Source organism: Seriola lalandi, unplaced genomic scaffold, assembly GCF_002814215.2.
Source record: "Seriola lalandi dorsalis isolate HSWRI2012SDOR001 ecotype SW California unplaced genomic scaffold, Sedor1 jcf7180002053794, whole genome shotgun sequence".
Lineage (NCBI taxonomy): Eukaryota > Metazoa > Chordata > Actinopteri > Carangiformes > Carangidae > Seriola > Seriola lalandi.
In genome coordinates, this window is record NW_019524347.1 from 58,942 (window position 1) to 78,301 (window position 19,360).

Consider the following 19,360-nt stretch of genomic DNA (forward strand, 5'->3'; position numbering starts at 1 on the left):
GCTAACCAAGACACAACATAGTAGTTTTAATGCTGGACAGTCAACTGTAAAAAGTGATTAATTTCCTTCCATTAAAAGCTGGAATATTGTCATTTGATTAAGAAATTATGAAGATAGATGAAGTGACAGTGCTTCAAATCTGCTCTGATTATATACAGTGTTTTAGTATATTTGAAGATAATAATTGTAACTGGATTATTTTAAAATAATATTTAGAAAATTGTTTTTTAATTGCTTCAATGCCAGCCTTCATGATACCAAGAGCATTTTGTTGCAGCCTGTTCACCATTTGCTGGGTGAGGTTGTTTTAAATAGTGATGGATCTTTTTCCTACTATGACATTTAGAAATACTTACCCATTTATATTCAAATCACAAGAGACAGAAAGTAATTAAATTGTACTCATAGGGGGTTTACAATGTACCACACGCGACGATTATAGACACAGATTATCCTACATTAACAACCTAGCGACTACAGAATCTACCTATGGGATCTATTCCTATGACTCTCCCACACAGTGTCTCCCTCAGGTTTCTGAAAAGAGGGATTGATTCATTAAGGAGAGAACTGTCTCTAATAACTGCAGAGCATGTAAGAGCGAGAAAATCCTCTTTTCCCCCTGTGTGACCACATATACAAACAGTGAAATAAAAACCAATTCAAATCTTCATTTTTTTTTTTTTTATGATTCACAAAGATTCACCACATGATGTCTGAGGTGAAACCTGGAAATAAGGTGGGTGCCTGAAGTGATGAGCTAATCAAAGAGCCAATAGCATAGATGAAAAAAAAAAGATGAGGTCACATGCCAGGGCAAGGTGGCTGATTACTCATGAGAGGAGTGTATGCGTGTCAGACTAGGTGTGAGGGCTGTGATGCTGCAACATGTTTGTTTGTGTATACACTCGCCTGTGTGGCCTCTGACGACACTGAAACCTCTTAGAATTAAGTGACAGCTGCAAAGGATCACGAGGCCACAGAGGAAGAAATTAAATCCCTGGGCCAGAGAGCAGACGAGGGCCGTTTTGGCAAGAGATGCTAGAAAAATAGGGTTTATGACACATAGATACGATGGCTCCAATTCAAGTCTTGGCTGAGAGAAACTTCATAGATGTTCCACTATCAACCAGCCCAGCTGTGCATGTGGAATACAGTGATGCTGATTAATAAGTAGTGTGGTTTTTTTGTTTTTTTTGTTTTCTCTTGCTCCAAAAAAACAAAAACAAACAACAAAACACTCCTATACCAATATACACAGCAGGCAGAACAACATAATTTTGTTTGACTATACCTATATGTTGTCAATTTCATGTTTGAGTATTTATTTCATTCAGAGTATAAATAAAACCTGTTGTTTAGGGGATGTATCCAAGGGGAGATGCTATTTTTCTTGTTTGCCAATGAGTGCTGACAGAGTTACGTCTGTCTGTTACTGTAAAACTCATCTGGCAAACAATGTTGACAAATGTATGCTTTGTGTTGCACCGTGACACTGAAACTGTAATTGTCAGGTTATCTACACTCAATCAGCAGATCTGTTCCATTTATGGTTGAATGGAAATACTGTTGTTACTGTTCCTTAGAGAAATATCTTTCTATCAGCACACCACTTCTATTAGACTACCGTTTGTGTTTGATATTTAAAACACAGATATTATGTGTTCATTTACACTGTCACCCACAGTAGATTTCTGAAAAATGATGATACATTTTGATGTAAACTATGAACATTTTAATACTGAAATGCCTTCAAAACAAACAAATTCCAGTGTTTATGTTTTTACTTTAAAATTTAGTATTAATACATAATGGGGGAATAAGATTTTGGTGTTGAGGCTTTTCATTGTGAAAAGTGATAAGAAACCATTTAACATACAAATAACAGCTAATACATGAATCAAATTTTTATTATTATTATTTATTTATTATTTAAGTAAAAATGTTCTCACAATAACAACTTCTAAATTTTACATAAAAACTGAATTTGTAGGCGCAACAGTGTCATCACCAGACTGACCAAACGTGACTCCTGCACAGTGTGTGCATGTAAGTGAGTGTGTTGTCTTCCCTAGTGTGTCCAGCTAGCCCTCAGTCTTGGTACAGTCATACGGTTTCCACCATTTCGCGAACTGCAAGACTTTTTTCCTCTGATCGTCAAAGTTCTCTCTGATCAACTTCCTCCAACGTCGCGGCTCCAAGTCCATCATGCCACCGACCACTTCCTATGAGGTAAAGGAGGGATTGATCACTTTGAATTATTGCTGTAAAATTAGCTGGAATTTATTTGTTATTGTAGAAAAACATAATCAAATAAAGAATAGCCTTAGAATTATAGCTCCTGTAGGTTGCAAGTACAACTTGGTTGTAAATTGTGACTTTTCCAATGCTGCTACAGTGGAACATATAATTTATCAATAAAAATGTTCTTTAGTCTTTGTTGCACAATGTCATGTCTGCACTAAAGTGACTAAGCATGATATGGCAAACCTATGCACTGATTAAAATTAAAGTGTCGTGGAAATCAGGCTCAGTGTCCAGTTGTAGCAGCAACCCAAACATGCACAGTAAAGTTTCATGATTCTTGGAACCAAACGACAGTGACTTAAACAAGCTAAAAAAAAATAAAAACAGTATAATGATGAATGAGGTGCAACAGCCTTAATACACAAACTGACCTTGCCAAAGTAATGTGGGAACTTCTGTTCATTCTCAATGACATGGGCAAACCCTCCCTGGAGTCCAAAGTCTACAGCAAAGTATGGCAGACCTCGAGGAACCTAGAAGGGCGACAGCAAAAAATTAAAAACAATTAACAAGGACAAGTGAATACAAGAACAGAAAGGTGAGGAAAGACAGAAGAAAGGAAAGTCAAGACAGAGGGCAAGAAATAAAGAAAAAGTAAGAAAAACCAAAGAAAATTATAGAAAAGACTGGAGTTCAAGATAGAGTGATAAAAAGATAGACAAAGACAATGAGAACATACAGCTCGGCGGATGTCTTTTGAAGAGAGGTCAACAATCTTCTTGTTCATGGCCCATTCCTCATCACACTCCATGATAGCTTTCTGGAGACACACAGAAAACAGCTGTAGTACTACACTTGACATGATAAACTCAACTTATGCCTACAATACTCCTTCCCAGTGTATGACAGGACAAACTGTGCTTAATCAGAATGATGCGACAATACACGCACAGACCTTAAAGTATATGGGTGCCATATCGCCCAGCTCTCGGGGCAATGGGATACACTCTAGGACCATGTGTTGTCTTCTGCGTGGGTTCATATGTGTTTCCATGAACACACAATCCAGCTCCTGGGATTCAAACATGCGCACCAAAGCACGCCGGAACAGCTGAGGACAGTAAAACAGCACAGAAGTGAACTCAGTTACATTTGAATCATTCTCGTTTGAAGGAAACACTGAAAATGAAAGCAGTATTTAGTTCGGATTTTATGTACCACCGCTGTAAAACAACAGTCAAAGGAGTTGTCACTTTAGCCTGGAGTGAAAGGACTTGGAGCACTGATTAGGCTAACCTGCATTTCTGACCAGACATCCTCGTCCAGTCCGGTGGCAGAGCAGTGATGCTGGAGAGGACAAATGAGACAGTGGCCCTCTGTCATCGACACTCCCGCAGGCAGGCTCAGGTACACCTGGACACAAGCACAAACACATATCACAGACGAAATTTAGAAATGCATATATTGGTCTTTTTATTGCTTGTTTCACTAATCAACAGTCCAAGAAAGTTTTTCAATATAGACCTACAACGATATGTCAATTAATTTATCTACTGATTGACAGAAAATTAATAATAAAAAATTTTAATAACAAATTGATGGTTTTGAATCATCTTTCAAGAAAAAAAAAAGAAATCAAAATTATGTTTTGGTTTCCTTATTCTTTTATAATAGTAAACTGAATGTATTTGGGATTTGGACTGCTGGTCTGACACTGAAACACAGGACCTTTGGGAAATCATGGATCAGTTAAGCAACTAATCATTTCAGCACAAATTCCTTCTTACTGTCTCAAAACAGCCCACATTCATGATCCCTTACCTTGCTCCCTAATGCCACTACAAGGTGCTTCTGGAGCTCTTGGCTGCTGAAGCAGTGCTGGCATTTCTCCATAGAGGCAGCCAGCCTCCTACTCTCCCCGATGGCTCTGTTCCTCATCCTCTCCTCCTCCCTCCCCTCACCCTCCCGCTGCGCTGCACTCGACACAAACATGTCATCCAGCGTGTAGTTGTCGCCGTCTGTCTTCCCCATCATCTGGAGAATCGAGTGGAGTAAAAGTGGTGGTGGTGAAGACGACGGGCACGACAGATGAGATGGAGAAGAGATGTGGAAGAGGAGATGTAGTGGAGAAGAGAGAGATTGTGAACAGTCTTGAACATGAGTGTGGTCATTATTGGCCAAATCATTATAGGACAAATCTATTCAACAAAAAATGATGTGAAGTATAAATGCTCACACTCTTTGCTAAAGTAAATTCTTTTTGTGAAGTATTTATGTAAAATATAGATATGTTAAATGATAACATCATTTCTTAAAAGAGGAAACTAAGTAATGGTAATCTTTCAGAACTACTGTACAGACACTGACTGTCCTTAGAAAGTGGCTGGTGGCCTCACTAATTAATGTATGTAGGTGCTAACGCAATATTACCCTCAGTGCCGTTTCCACAGTATATTCTGTGTGTGTGTGTGTGTGTGTGTGTGTGTGTGTGTGTGTGTGTGTGTGTGTGTGTGTGTGTGCACACACACCCCATAACAGGTACTCTCACACACTTACATGTAGACTAATTAGACATAATACAGTAGTAATAAATTAACATCCATTCTGTCAGCTTTCAGGTTCACTGCTCATGTTTGTTTTTTTTACGTAGGTCTCAGCTAATGATAAATGGACACATTCCTGATGCAATTTAAATTATAGATTGTGAATACATCATGTAGCAGTTGAGTGGAAGAGATTAACATATGTCTGGCACACTAGTCATGTATTATTGAAAATGCAATGCATCAAATCTCCAGACAATGCTAGTCTGCTAATGTAACACACTTTCTATCTGACCAATGGATAAAAGGATTTGCTGTGTTCCCTGAAAACAAGGTGTAATCCTTCACTTAATTACGACAGTACAGAAACCTGCTGGTTCTTCACTCTGAGGGGAAACACTAAGATAAAGAGATGGTAAAGAAAAATCTATTTATAAAAATTCTCTATTTTGTGTCTACACAATCAGCGGCCATTAGAGGCACACAGAGCTGCACGTTTCTGTTTCTGGATACACATTCATTATTGATAAATGTCAGTGGTTTTAGCTGCCAGAATAAAAGCAGAGAGCAACAAACTGGCAAAAGTACATGAACTTGTAAACCTGATTGTGTCAACCGGTGATGGTGTGTTTAGGTGATTAATTTCTGTAATATAAAATGAAACATTTGTTCTTCTTACTTCAGTGTCGGCTTTGTCTGAACATACCAACGTCAAATTGAAACTGCAGCCTTACACAGTGCACAGAGGAAAAACCATTACAACCAATCTGGCTACTGTTGTCATGAGATATGTACAGAAGAAAAAATAATGACGAGAGGTCCAGCGACCGGGACCAAGAAACTGTAGAGGAGAGGGTTGAAAGAAATTGAGAAAGGCACAATAGCAAAGTAAGAGGAGATGAGAAGTAAATGCGATATCATTAAGGATGAAAGAAGAAACAGAAGAAGGGAAAGCAATGGAATAGAAACACAACAAATCTCAAGGCGATGTCAAAAGCAAGTGTGGAAGAAAGGACATAGTTCTGGATGTTTAAGTGGTTAGTGAAAGGGAGTAGGGATGTCGAGAGAACTGATACTTTGGTACCAAGTCGGTGCCAAAGTTCTGAAAATGTGACATGGTCATTTTTCTATAATACCATAGGTACTGTAGATGTCATAGGTACTGGAGATGAGATTCTCCTGGGACTGACGAGGGCAGTATAATAACCCTACAAGCCTGACAGTCTGACATCAAACTCGAAGAGAAGAAAAAAGCAGGCACAGTGAATAATAACAACACATGAAATGACAGCAGCAAGTGCAAGTGCAGCAACAGGTTCACCGCGACTCAAGGAAATGTTATAGAAAACCAAAAGCCAGTAAACAAAAGGTGCCACAGAACTTTTCAAATGAAAGGAGGAAGCACCTCCAGTTTATCAAAGCACCTCAAAGATAGACTCCTGGATCCGTACAGAGAATTCAAAGTGAGTGAGTTTTAGTTGTTAACTTCATATTAACATCATGTCATCAACATGTTCATGTCCTGAGATGTTATCATTATCGTTTGAGAATTGCGATAGCTGGCATCTGTTGTAGCACAACATTCACAAAGGCTGACGTTAGCTTGTTTAGGCTAGCATAGTTAGCGACAGCTCATAATATGAGCTGGATTCTCACATCATTAGTAGGCTACCGTCATTACTGATCAGTCTGTCAAAATGTAACGCTGACGTTTTAAATGAATATTTTCACACCATGGGTCTATCACCATCTTAGTCCATTTAAACTACTGCTTGCACACTGACTATATGGAGATGTGTGTATGTGTGTGGGCATGCACATACATGTCCACATGTGTTAGCACACTGTGTGTGATGGTATTTTGACATCCTCAAAAAGGGAGTGAGTTTAGATGCTGGAGAATTTAAAAAAAGAGAAAGAGAAAGACAGCAGGTGAAAGATCGATGAATGACATGGAAGAGTGGATAAAGAGGAAGAAGGGAAAATGAACAGCCAGTGGCTTGTGACATCACAAGTCCATGATGATTACTGACAAAAAATATAAGAAAACCAAAAAGTGAACTAACATTTGATGTCATGAGTGCAAGACATCCAGCATTTATCTTGTTAAAATAAACTTCAACAAGACACTGAGTTGAGCATAAAGAATGGTAAATGTGTATTTAAGAAAACATGCAAAATGTCTAAATTAAAGATAAATTCCCACCAGACCGGGACCTGAACTGTTGTCATTAAAATAAAAAATAAAAAATATCCCCCAGAGAGCATGAACATGTTTGGCAACTCTAACAGCAATCAGGATATTAATGTAAGAGATAGGTTGTATGCTCATGTAGTGTCATCCTTTGAGGAGTATTAATCTGTTCAGTGAGGATCCTGACCATCTGCTCTATAAACAGTATATATATATTTATATATATTTCTTCTATTTCAAGCTTAATTTCATGGTACTCTGGTCAGCAGCTGGTCAGTAGCTGTGGAGATATCTTGCTCAGGACCAAAAACATGGTCGGACAGTTACACTGACATCTGGGCAGCTTGACATCACCATATTTTAGCCCTATTGCTTGCATTACAAAAACCCAAATTTACAAATCAAGCACTTCCAAAAATGGTCAAAATTGTAATCACATTATTCCTTTTCAAATGTCTGATCAATAATTGTTAGCCATTTTATTTTGTTACATGATACAGAACAGATGGAAGAAGAGAAAAGAAGTAAAGAAGAAAGATTAATAAAAGAAAGAGAATAAAATGGACATACACATAAAAGTATTAAAGAGATAATTATAGAAGGAGCAAAAGAAATAGGGAGGAACGGCCACATAGTGTAGTGTGATGCAGAGATGAGAGGGAGCTGCTGGGACAAAATACAGTTTTCTCTCTCTCTCTCGCAGATTATAAATCTATAGCTGTGATTAGAAGGGATATTTATAGACGCCCTGCCATGGTAACTGTAGATGTATTTTTAGTGTCACTCTTTGCAGGTGCAGAACGTGTGTGTGTGTGTGTGCGTGTTTTTATATACACATGCAATTGTAATGAACATATGATTGTTTGTGTGTGTGTGTGTGTGTGGGAAAGTGAGTGAGTGAAAGTCAGAGAAGGAAAAAAACATGGACTGAGCTAAAGCATTTGTCTTTTTTTAATCGTCATGGAAAACGTCTCTATCCTTTTGTTGCTCATTAATGCTTCCTTTTCATATTTACACACACACACACACACACACACACACACACACACACACACACACACACACGCGCACACACACACGCGCACACACACACACACGTCAACAAGTGGAAAAGAGAAGACGAAGAAGGAAAATGTCTCTCAGCTCATGGAAATGTGCAGTCACATGAACCACAACCTGCCAGTACATCTGCTGCTGTATGTCTGTTTCAAGCCCACAATGGAGGAGAGAGTCACAGAGACAGACGAGTACATGCAAAAGTAGTGGTGGAGAGAAATGGACAACAGCACAGAGCCAAATGCCTACCTAACATCTGTCCTTTCCCTCTACCTAAGGGTAAGTATGACAGTGATCCTTGTCATCAACATACATCCATATTGCTCCTTTGCCATGCCATACGTTTATGTCAACCTTCATTTACTCACTCATATTACTATGAGTATTGGTGAAGCAATATAATTTGGATATCTGCTGGGCGTCAGTCCCACCATCCAGCTATCAGAACCCATCCCTATCTACAGGCAGTAATTATTAGAGACGTTTATGCGGCTATTTTTGTTTTTTTTTACTGTTAATTTGGTTGTTTTATAGATTAACCTTATTATCATCAATATTAACTGCCAATAAAAAAACACAGATATATGAATGGCTGTGTATATGTGGAACAAGGAGAAAGTTCTCAAATGACTCAGACCTACTGCTCTTATTCTTAAAAAAGAACCAGTAAGTCTTCAATCTATTGTCTACCATCAATAAAATGCTCTCGTTGCTCTCTCAAGAAGTGTTAACATATCTGTATACAGATGTGTATAGACAAACAAGTGAAATAAAAAGTTTCTGCACATAGTCAAGGTACCTTAAGTTTTGACGGTGTCCTGCAACTTGTTTTGTTTTTTTAGACTTTTAAAATCAGTTATAGAAACTGTTGAAAATTTGCATGTTCATACTAGAGCTGAAATCAGCAGCAGCTCTAAAATCTGCTGAATTCATAATGTACAGTATGTTACAGACAGATTACAATCTCTCCACTAATTATTCTAAATAAACTGGTATCCGCTGCAGAGGAGTCGCTTTACTTTATCTGTTAAATTTTGTGTTAAAACAAATCAAAACCACAAGTCTAAGATCTACTTCCCTTTTCTGCACTTTCCACTACCTTAAGTACTACATCATGAAAACATGTATGAGTTGACAGTTCATAACAGAGATTAGCAATGACGGAAAAATATATCCATCAACTATCCATATTAGCTATGAGCAACTGCAACAATTTGACAAAAGCCAGAGTGAACTTCATCTGCCTTACTTGAGTTTGCCAACCACAGGTACAAACAGTTCTGTCCTGCACTGATTCATTAGTTTTCAACCCAATGAAACGGCTGTGTCCACAACAGATACACTTCTTTTATTTTGGCTTCATAAGATGAGGAAGCTGCCACAATGCTGAGTACACACCAACTCTGAGATAGTGTCCAATATGTTGCGCTTTGAGGCTCAATGACAAAAAAAATGTAAAAATACAAAAAAATATTTAAAATAATCAAACCATTCTGCAAATAAATGCAATCTGACTGCTTTGATTATGTTTCACTAGTTATTGAACTAGTTAAACTATAATTGCACTTTCAGTTGTAATCTTGTGATAACACTGGCTCTTAGGTTGTCAGATTGTGAAAAACTTCACCCTTGTGTTACAGGTTGGGGAATAACTGATATAAGACCTAAGATGTCAAGTTGGTATTTCTCATGGTCTACGCTCTATAACTTTATTATGGGTCACACTCTTTATTCTGGTAATAATTATCGGTATCCTAAGTTGTTGTCCATGTTGCCAAGTTGTGCTCAGCACTGCCAACTGGTAAAACTATAGCTCTCTTACCTTGGCAGCCATGCGAGAATAGAGGGCATTCTGATCCTGGGCAGAGCTCATCTTCTCCCTCCTCACCATTTCCTGCAGACCAACATTGTCATCATCTTGGAAATAGCGCACACGCTGCCCCTCAACATGGGTCTCAATCTGAAAAGAGAGGCAGAGAGGCATGGAGAGGTAAGGTGAAGAAAACACTCTGGAAATCGGGAGTGAAAAAAGGATACTATTAAAATCAATTGAAAAGGAGGGATGAGAAAATGTGAGACAAAGGACAGAGGAGAGTTGAGAGGGAGAAGAGGATGAGTGTATGAAGGGTGGAAACAGACTGGGAAGATAAACTCAGACAGAAACAGACAGATCATAGAGAGAGAGAGAGAGAGAGAGAGAGAGATTGACCATGATGGAGACAGGGGGCGAGACAGACAGTGAAGGAGACGAGGCCACTCACTGCATTTATAATAACCACAAACAGAGAATGGACTGGAGAGCTTTGTTTACATTACAAACGTTTCAACTCAGAGTCAGGTAGAGTCCCTGCTCTCATTACACACTCTGATGAATACCAAATGACAAGGAACAAATAGCAGGACACAAACATCTCATTTGCTCATTTGCTCCTCAATATCTCCATCTGGTAATTGCAGTAGTGTGCAGGATCCTCTCTGTCTCCCTAAGTGGTGGCTTTCTGATGCAGTTCAGGATTTATTTTTTTCCATGCGCGCAGCAGTAGATTTTAATATTTTATTGCTCTGAAGAAAACTTCCCTCCCTGCTTTCCTGTAATTTTATTCCTCCTGCTTTCATACCAACCCCCATCCCTTTCTCTTTACCCGTTTCTTTTTCCGTCGTCCTCCATGGGGCTCCTGAGGTCCAGAGGAGGCCTTGACTGGCCAGGCCCGACCTGAGTGATCTGTTCTAAATAGCAGGACCTCCCTGTCTTCAGTGGAGCGACCCGGGACCTGGCAAACCAAAACACAGCCAGGTCATTATCATTTTTATTTGTTTTTGTATGTCATTCCCAGAAGTTTGAAACATTCTTTTGAGTCTCTGATGCATCAAACCTCAGGATGAAACCACAAAATGAATGCCAGAAATAGTCGACTGCCTGAAACAAATGTCACGTCAGACATGCAGCATTTTACTACCAAGCACAGAATTCCATCATGAAGGTTCAATCAAAACAAACATTTCACCTGCAATTAATTTACAAAGTCTAAAACACATAAAGCAGAGCTTTTAATTAGTCTTGTAACATACTATCAATTGAACTATCTTGTCAGTCGCAGGATGGACTGCATCCATGATTGTGAATTAAACAATAAGCATTTGCCAAGGCTTTAGATCACACCTGCTCCCAGATGTGTGTCAGGGAGCGGGAGGGGAAAACACAGGCTGCCGTCTATCTTGATGCAGTCCAGCTTCGATATACAATATTATTGTATATCTTATATTCGATATTATTGAATATCAGCTCTAGCTCATTCCAAAGAATGTAATTAGTTTTGAGAAGGCTGGGTTTGTTCTGTCATTATCAAACTACTCAATCTTCTAAATAAATGTATACTTCCTGTGTATGATCACCTAGTTGGATTATAAATAACAGAGTAGTGCGTTTTTTGTTTTTTTGTTTTTTTTTTAAGGGAACCTTTGAATAAAGGATTATACTGGGATTAAGGTAGAAAAAACAGGAGACCTGCCTTCTGTTCCAAACCTCCAGCAGCACAATATTCTGATAAAACTGCTCCTTTAGTGACAATTTAGTGCTCAACACAAGTCTGTGTTTTTCAAAGATCAAAAAGTTTCCTTGCTATGAGGAGCTTGAATCTGAGTCACAAATGTAAAAAAGGACACTTTATATCATGATTTTATGTAACACTCAATTAAATACTTTGTTGGGAGATTGACCACATTTAGGAAAAAATAGTCTTATGTAACCACAGCCAGTGTCTTATTAGAGAGCCTATAAAAGACTGGACATCGACAGTAGAGACAGACAAACAAGAAACAAGAATGAGGTGGGAGTAGCAGTCAAAGGAAATTGAAACAGACAGTAAGACAGGTTGTCAGAAAAACTATGATAGAAGAGAATATTTCCTTTGCTCCAGACGGTACAGTTAGGATTCTCAAGGCTCCACATGCAGTGGAAACACAAAATATGAGCTAGAGAGGCAACAAGAGTCAAAACACTGAGTGGTGAAGATAAGCCAAAAGTCTTCCATAACAAGATAGACTGGAAGGATCTCGAATGAGTACAAATCAACGGCACTCCATCTTTAAGAGGGCTGAAGTACCTCTCAGTTGATAAGTGCACTAAAACGTAAGAATTATGACATTTTCTCTGAAACCTTACAGAGGATTTCTCTTTTAATTTGAACAGGGCAGCCTTACTGGGTATGAATCTGACCTAACTTACAAATTATAATATACAGGTTTTAAAAATAATCACTGCTGTGTACAATGCCAGTTAGAGGGGATAAAGCAGGACTGAGGTGTCAGGGCACAGCCATTGCTCTCTGTTGATTGCCTATACTACAAACGCTTACAGGATGGTACATATACGCTCTCTGCCTCCTTCTCCCTCTGTTGCGTGCTTTTACAAATACACACACATTAACACAGGGCACACTCCGAACGACCTCTGGTAGGAGAGTGTCGTCAGCACTAAAAGACATTTGTTCCCATTAGGGTCTGCTAAAATGCAGAACAGGAGCCGTTTCCACATAGAGAGCAAGACGTAAGAGCCAAGCAGCAAGGAGACTTCAAACAAACAAATTCCTCTTAAAAGCAGTCAGATGTGACAGCAGAGAGTTTGTTTTCATCTGAAGACAAGTGTGTGTGAGGCGCTTTTCTTGCCTGCTGTATGGTGAGAGATGGTGAGTGTTCGCATATCTTTCTACGGTTGTGTGGACAAATTTTGGTTTGAAACCATCGTTGTGAGGACATTTTGTCCAGTCTTCAGAACTTCAAAGGGTTGTCTGAGGGTTAAGATTTGGTTTTATATAGCCTCGAGTGTTTGGATTTGCATTTAGACTATGGGAGAGGAAAAAGAAAGAGCCAGCAGATAAATCTGACACAGGAAGATTCAGAGAGTGTGTGCGAGTGTGTGTCAAGGAAAAGGTAGATACACATATCTATCTATTCCTGTGTGTGCATGTGTTTATATCTGTGTATGTTTTGAGAGTTTATTCATATATCCAATTCAGGATGTCGTGTCTGTGTCTGTGAATTTATGAGATTATACATCTGAAAATTTGCAGTGTGCCTGATACACACTGAGAGAAGTGTCTCTAATATTTGGTCTCTCCTCCTGGACACAAGTCAGATTAGTTAGACAACGACAATATATAGATAGTATCTACAGACCTGGTTTGAATTAGCTGCTTCTTGTAGCTTTTTTCTGGCAGCGAAGTTCTCTTTGGCTTTCCGTGCTGCGTCCAGCTGTGATCTCAGCTTCTCAACCAAGGCCTGCAACACGCACCCACACATTTATTATATATATTGCACATATTTGCCTTCAAAAAAGTCTGCAAAGTCAGTACAGTTTTTTCGTTGACATCCAGTGTGTTTACACAGTGTTAAAGGAAATATAAAAATGAAGATTTTTGGCATATTTAAGCATATACAAGCAGATTAAAGTGAATTAACAATTTTACGGGTATAAATATTGGCAGATACTGTATGTAAACAGTAATTACAGTATGTAGATTATATATAGGCTGCATTTTAATATACAGCTGACTATTTTTCCTAATTAAAGTTTAGAATATTTTTTCTGTGTGTTGTGTTTTTCGTCAGATGGCTTGAGGCTGAACACTGTAAAACAGAAAAAGTACAGAAGTCAGAGAAAAAAAAACATCTGTCTCTAGCACACATACACACACAGAACCTCTTACGCCATACTGCCATGAGAAATACTGATACCTTTATGTACAGGGCATAAAAGTGCACGACAGTTAAAGGCACTTAACGCGCACTAATACATACTAACTAACACACACACACACACACACATACACACACACACACACACACACAAGAGGTTTGGGAATATTGGTTTGATTGCTTTATCGTGTAGGGAGATGCTGGCTGTCAGGCTGATAACACTTAGGATTATAGGTGTGACCGTGTGTCTATCTGTGTGTGCGTCAGTGTGTGCGCAAGTGTGTCTGAGTTTTGACAGACAGCCTTTTAACATTGTCTATAAGAGTTCCCAATACCACTCTTAGCATTGACACAAGAAGAAAGAGGGGGGAGTTAAGTGCACAGATCAATGAATGCTTTAAATTAATGGATCCCCTGATGTGCTCTTAAATCTATCCAAAGGAGGAAGGATGTGTGTTGAGAAAAATCAAATCAGGTGCCAGTTCACCCATAAAGCTAAAGCTAGTTTAATGCAGGTCCATCCTTAGAATTACATATAAAAAGTGATTGAAAGACATTTATTTTATTGCCTATATATATATATATATATATATATATATATATATATATCACAGTCTGTAAAAGCTCAATAAACACTTGTAATTGTCACACTTGTCTTATTATGTTTTATTTATGAACTGTAAATTTCCTCTGTGTTTACTTTAGTATCTTTGCAGCTTGTATCCAACCAACCAGTCAAAACTATCACACTCTAAAAGTAAATAAAATTGATCAGTAAATGAAATATGAAAACACCATATTGGCACAATACAAAACACTGTTTTTAAGGTTTTATGTTTAGGGTTTTATGTTTTATGTCTATGCCAGGGTACTGGAAAAGAGGGTCCGGTCGGTAGTCGAACCTCAGATCGAGGAGGAGCAATGTGGTTTTCGTCCTGGACGTGGAACTGTGGACCAGCTCTTTACCCTCGCTAGGGTGCTGGAGGGGGCATGGGAGTTTGCCAATCCAGTCCACATGTGTTTTGTAGATTTGGAGAAGGCTTACGACCGTGTCCCCAGGGGCTCCCTGTGGGGGGTGCTCCGGGAGTATGGGGTGGATGGCCCCTTGTTAGCGGCCATCAAGTCCCTGTACCAAAGGAGTGTGAGTCTGGTTCGCGTAGCCGGCAGTAAGTCGGACTCCGTCAGGGCTGCCCTTTGTCACCAGTTCTGTTCATAACTTTTATGGACAGAATTTCTAGGCGCAGCCGGGTGGTGGAGGGGTTTGGGTTCCGTGGCGGGAGGATCTCGTCTCTGCTTTTTGCGGATGATGTGGTCCTCTTAGCTTCATCGAGCACCGACCTTCAGCTCCCCTTGGGCGGTTCGCAGCCAAGTGTGAAGCGGCTGGGATGAAGATCAGCACCTCAAAGTCTGAGGCCATGGTTCTCAGCCGGAAACAGGTGGATTGCCTGCTCCGGGGTCGGGGGGGAGGTCCTACCTCAGGTGGAGGAGTTTAAGTATCTCAGGATCCTGTTCACGAGTGAGGGTAGGATGGAGCAGGAGATCGACAGGCGGATTGGGGCAGCGTCAGCAGTGATGCGGGCGCTGAATCGGTCCGTTGTGGGGAAGAGGGAGCTAAGCTGGAAGGCGAAGCTCTCGATTTTCCGGTCGATCTACGTTCCAACCCTCACCTATGGTCATGAGCTTTGGGTAATGACCGAAAGAACGAGGTCGCGAATACAAGCGGCCGAAATGAGTTTCCTCCGCAGGGTGGCCGGGCTCAGCCTTAGAGATAGGGTGAGGAGCTCGGTCATCTGGGAGGGACTCGGAGTAGAGCCGCTGCTCCTCCATGTCGAGAGGAGCCAGTTGAGGTGGTTCGGGCATCTGGTGAGGATGCCTTGCGGACGCCTCCCTGGGGAGGTGTTTCGGGCATGTCCCACCGGGAGGAGGCCTCGGGGCCGACCAAGGACACGCTGGAGGGATTATGTCTCTCGGCTGGCCTCGGAACGCCTCGGGATTCTCCCGGAAGAGCTGGTGGAAGTGGCTGGGGAGAGGGCTGTCTGGACCTCTTTGCTGAGGCTGCTGCCCCTGCGACCCGGATCTGGATGAGCGGGAGACGACGAGTACGAGTACGAGTACGAGTACGAGTATGTTTGAAAAAGTTGTGGTGATATAAAACTTTTTCTTCCAAAAACAGGTGCTGGGAAACTTATAATCAGCCAGAGTAATTTCCATTGGAAGTCAAGTGGACTGAAAGTAACATAATGATAGCCTACTCACCGTTTTGCCTCTGATCTCTGCCTTCACCAACTCGCTTCCCAGTCTGTTCATCTCCTCTTCTGACAGCAGAGGGACCTCCTCTTCCTCCTCCTCCTCTTCTTCACTTTCACTCTCACTCCTAAGAAGAGAGTTTGAAGAGCAGACCAAGGAACCAAGCAAAACCAAGAAGGGAGAAAAGGAAATATAAAAATTAAAGGAGGAGAACATTTCCTCAATTTCAATCACAATATGCAACCAATTCTTGATATAAAAAATTCAATATCTTAACAAGAAAACCTTTAAACCTTTTAAACACATCTGTCCAGTTGGTTCGGACATTTCACACCCACATTATAATACCAGTGATACACCGATCCTGTTCTTCAGAACTTTCCCATAACTCACCTTCTGAACAACAGAATTCAATGACTTAATTAGTTGTAGTCATAAATCTTTTAAAAAGGAAACTTATTTGGGAAGTTTTTTTTATTCTAACCATCTAGTTGTTTTCTTCTGATCTCTCGCAGTGTTTATCTGTTATGATTCATTTGAGTCTCTGTGCCTCCCAGAGATCATTACAGCTTTGCCTGGGAGGATCTGAACTGCAGCCTGGGAAGCATCGTTCTAGGCTATTACACTTCCCATAGCCTCATTTCCTTCTGCTGCCACACTGCAGACTCATTTCATGCTGCAGGGGTTCCGGGTGCTGGTTTACCCAAACAACTTAGCCTAATGAGGCAAACCACAGAACTAAGAAGGCTTTACAAAGCAGTGATACTCCAACATCTGGCCTACAATGCTGCTATATGCTGGACTGCCATGAAAACATGTAAGCTTATGATGTAATCACTTGGCTCAGTTTGACTTTCACAGACTTTTTGTGGCACTAAGTGTTGTTAATAAATAAATGAGACAGCATATTCATGTGTGTTCCAGATATAGCACGGAGAAATGCATAATAATGGTAGCAATGGAAGAGATTAACATAAAAGAGGAATGATGAGAGAAATAGAAATACAATTATAATAAAGGAAGACTAGGGGAGTATGGTGAAATCAGCAATAAGCTATGTTAACGGTACAGCTATTAAGTCAGAAATATGACAGATAATATCTGAGTTACAGGATCAGAGCTCAGATACTGAGGGGATTTCCTGGGACTATAAAGACGAATGTTCAAAAGCAGATAAGGACTTTAAGAGTTTTTGCAGGTCCTTTGAAAATAATGAAGTACATATGTGAAGACAGAGCCAGGTTTAATGGAAGGGATTACTGTGGGAACATCTCTGGTAAGGCTGTAATTTGAAAACATTAACATGATATCACATGCATGGATACTTTTATCCACTGTCTCTTAAAAGTCTCATGAGTGCCTGTAGTTTATGTTGGTGTGTGTGTGGGCCCCCATTACAAATAAAACTTGCAACCCAACATCTACACAGGCTGCATTAAGCCAACAGGTCATAAGCAGAATGTCCATGTCCACACTGTTTTCAAGGCCCCAGACTTGAAATGCAAAAGAAGTAAGAGAAAATACACAACTGAATTATTAAAAACTTTACACTTCTTATTCAAATGATGTAATGAGATATGTACTCCCATTCGGTTAGCTGTGTATCAGACATACTGCAGAAATCCCGCTGTAACAGAGATGTACCAAAGTATATTGGGTTATGTGTAAATATAAATAGGAATGTTCACTTGTCAGTCCATTAATTCTATCTTGTAGTGAACTAAATGGAAAAACAAATATTTTTGCCAGATGACACTGTGGCATGATTCTACCCTTTTAAATTACTCTTGTTGGAACAGAAAAAAAGTAGATGTATGTTTTAAACAAGCTATACTAGTGGTTATAACACAAATAACAACAATCATTAAACTGAATAAATTGTAATGTCCACTCAACACCACCAATACACAAACAAAACTGGAATATTCAGACTATACAGCAACATTAAAGGTCACATACAGTAGCCAACCTTTTGAAGCTAAGAAAATAAAAACTTTAAAAAACCTTGATGTCGTCACAGCAGCTTTGTCTCCACGTGGAGCATCTTGAGCAGCAGTTACAGTTTTCCCAAGATCCCTCTGTTTCTCCTGCTGTGGTTTTTCCAAGCTGTCAGATTCCTGGGCAGGATTGCTGCTCTTCATCCTGGTTGGAACACTGGTGTTATGTGGACCAGAGTCTTCATCATCAGAACTGGGTTTCAGAAATCTTGTGGAGGGCCGAGGTGGAGGGCGCTCTGCAGCTGCATAGCAAAAGCATTACATATCATGTTCCGGTTTCCAAAACTCGTGGGAATGTTAGACTATGTGTAACATATGGAAAAATAAGCTTTGTTTCCTGATTTAAGATAGAAATTGAGCAGATGTGACCTATGTGTGATCTAAGTAAAGGAAAAAGAGCACAATGTTTAACACACATGATCAAAATATGTGACTTAACGCAGCCTTTACTACTCAAATAAGATTTAAATGCTGTTCATTTCACTTGTGCAAAATTTGACTCAGACATCTATTAGAAAAGGCTTTGACATCAACCCACCTTCACCACTGTCATCATCTTCTGAGGGTTTGAGGAAGCGGCCTTTTAGTGACCCAAGAGAGAGGGAATGTTGACTCCAACTTTCCCCAGATGATGATGATGATGATAATGATGATGATGCAGCGCTGGGCCGATCTCTTTCTCTATTTCTTTCTCTATCTCTGTCCCTCTCTCTGTCTCTTCTTCCATCCCTTTCCCTGTCTCCATCTCTTCCCCTGTTTCTTTCTCTGTCTCGATCCCTGTCCTTCTCTCTATACCTGTCTCCATCTCGACCTCTCTCCCCCTTTCCCCCTCGATGCCCTCCCCTCTCCTCTCCTCTTTCAGCATGGTATCTCTCTCTGTCTCGGGGTGATGAGTCTCTTTCTCTTTCATTTTTTCTCCACCGACCTCCATCTTCACCATCTCCCTCTTTTCTCCTCCATCTCTCACTGGTGTCATTCTCTCCTTTCCTCCAACCGCCTCTTGATGGGCCGCCTCCTTCTCTGTCTCCTCTCCCCTGTCCATACACAGCTTTCTCTGCTTCGGCAAGTCTCTGCTGAAATTCTTCCATCGACTATAAAAAAAAGAAACAGAACATGTATTAAAATACTTAAATCTTTTCTCAGGTTCTGCAGCTCAGATCTCAGATGTCCAAACAATGAACCGATAGCACTTCACTTGCGGTCCAGGGGAAAATGTACCATCAATATGTGTAAAAACCAAGGCTAAAAACAGTAACTGATGCAGTGGTCTGTAGACTGGATGTAGATTTTTTTCATAATTTCCATCCAATTACTGGAAATTACCATTATGCCATCTGAATGCTCCTACCACAAGTGATGCACCCAAAAAAAAAAAAAAAAAA

At 40.1% G+C, this 19,360-nt stretch overlaps 1 protein-coding gene across 1 annotated transcript in view; it reads right to left on the minus strand.

Annotated features, from left to right (window-relative positions):
* Window positions 1-1,892: 1,892 nt before the first annotated feature.
* cwf19l2 (CWF19 like cell cycle control factor 2) overlaps window positions 1,893-19,360 on the minus strand; it is a 22,940-nt gene continuing 5,472 nt past the window's right edge. Inside the window, exons 7-18 of the mRNA XM_023401861.2 lie at window positions 18,517-19,069; window positions 17,986-18,220; window positions 15,991-16,108; window positions 13,216-13,317; window positions 10,683-10,811; window positions 9,863-10,000; window positions 4,069-4,281; window positions 3,544-3,660; window positions 3,203-3,358; window positions 2,987-3,067; window positions 2,679-2,780; window positions 1,893-2,225 (exon numbers count right to left, since the gene is read on the minus strand). Of these exons, the coding sequence (XP_023257629.1) occupies window positions 2,085-2,225; window positions 2,679-2,780; window positions 2,987-3,067; window positions 3,203-3,358; window positions 3,544-3,660; window positions 4,069-4,281; window positions 9,863-10,000; window positions 10,683-10,811; window positions 13,216-13,317; window positions 15,991-16,108; window positions 17,986-18,220; window positions 18,517-19,069 (2,085 nt within the window). The 3' untranslated portion in view covers window positions 1,893-2,084. The remainder of the gene's footprint in view (window positions 2,226-2,678; window positions 2,781-2,986; window positions 3,068-3,202; window positions 3,359-3,543; window positions 3,661-4,068; window positions 4,282-9,862; window positions 10,001-10,682; window positions 10,812-13,215; window positions 13,318-15,990; window positions 16,109-17,985; window positions 18,221-18,516; window positions 19,070-19,360) is intronic.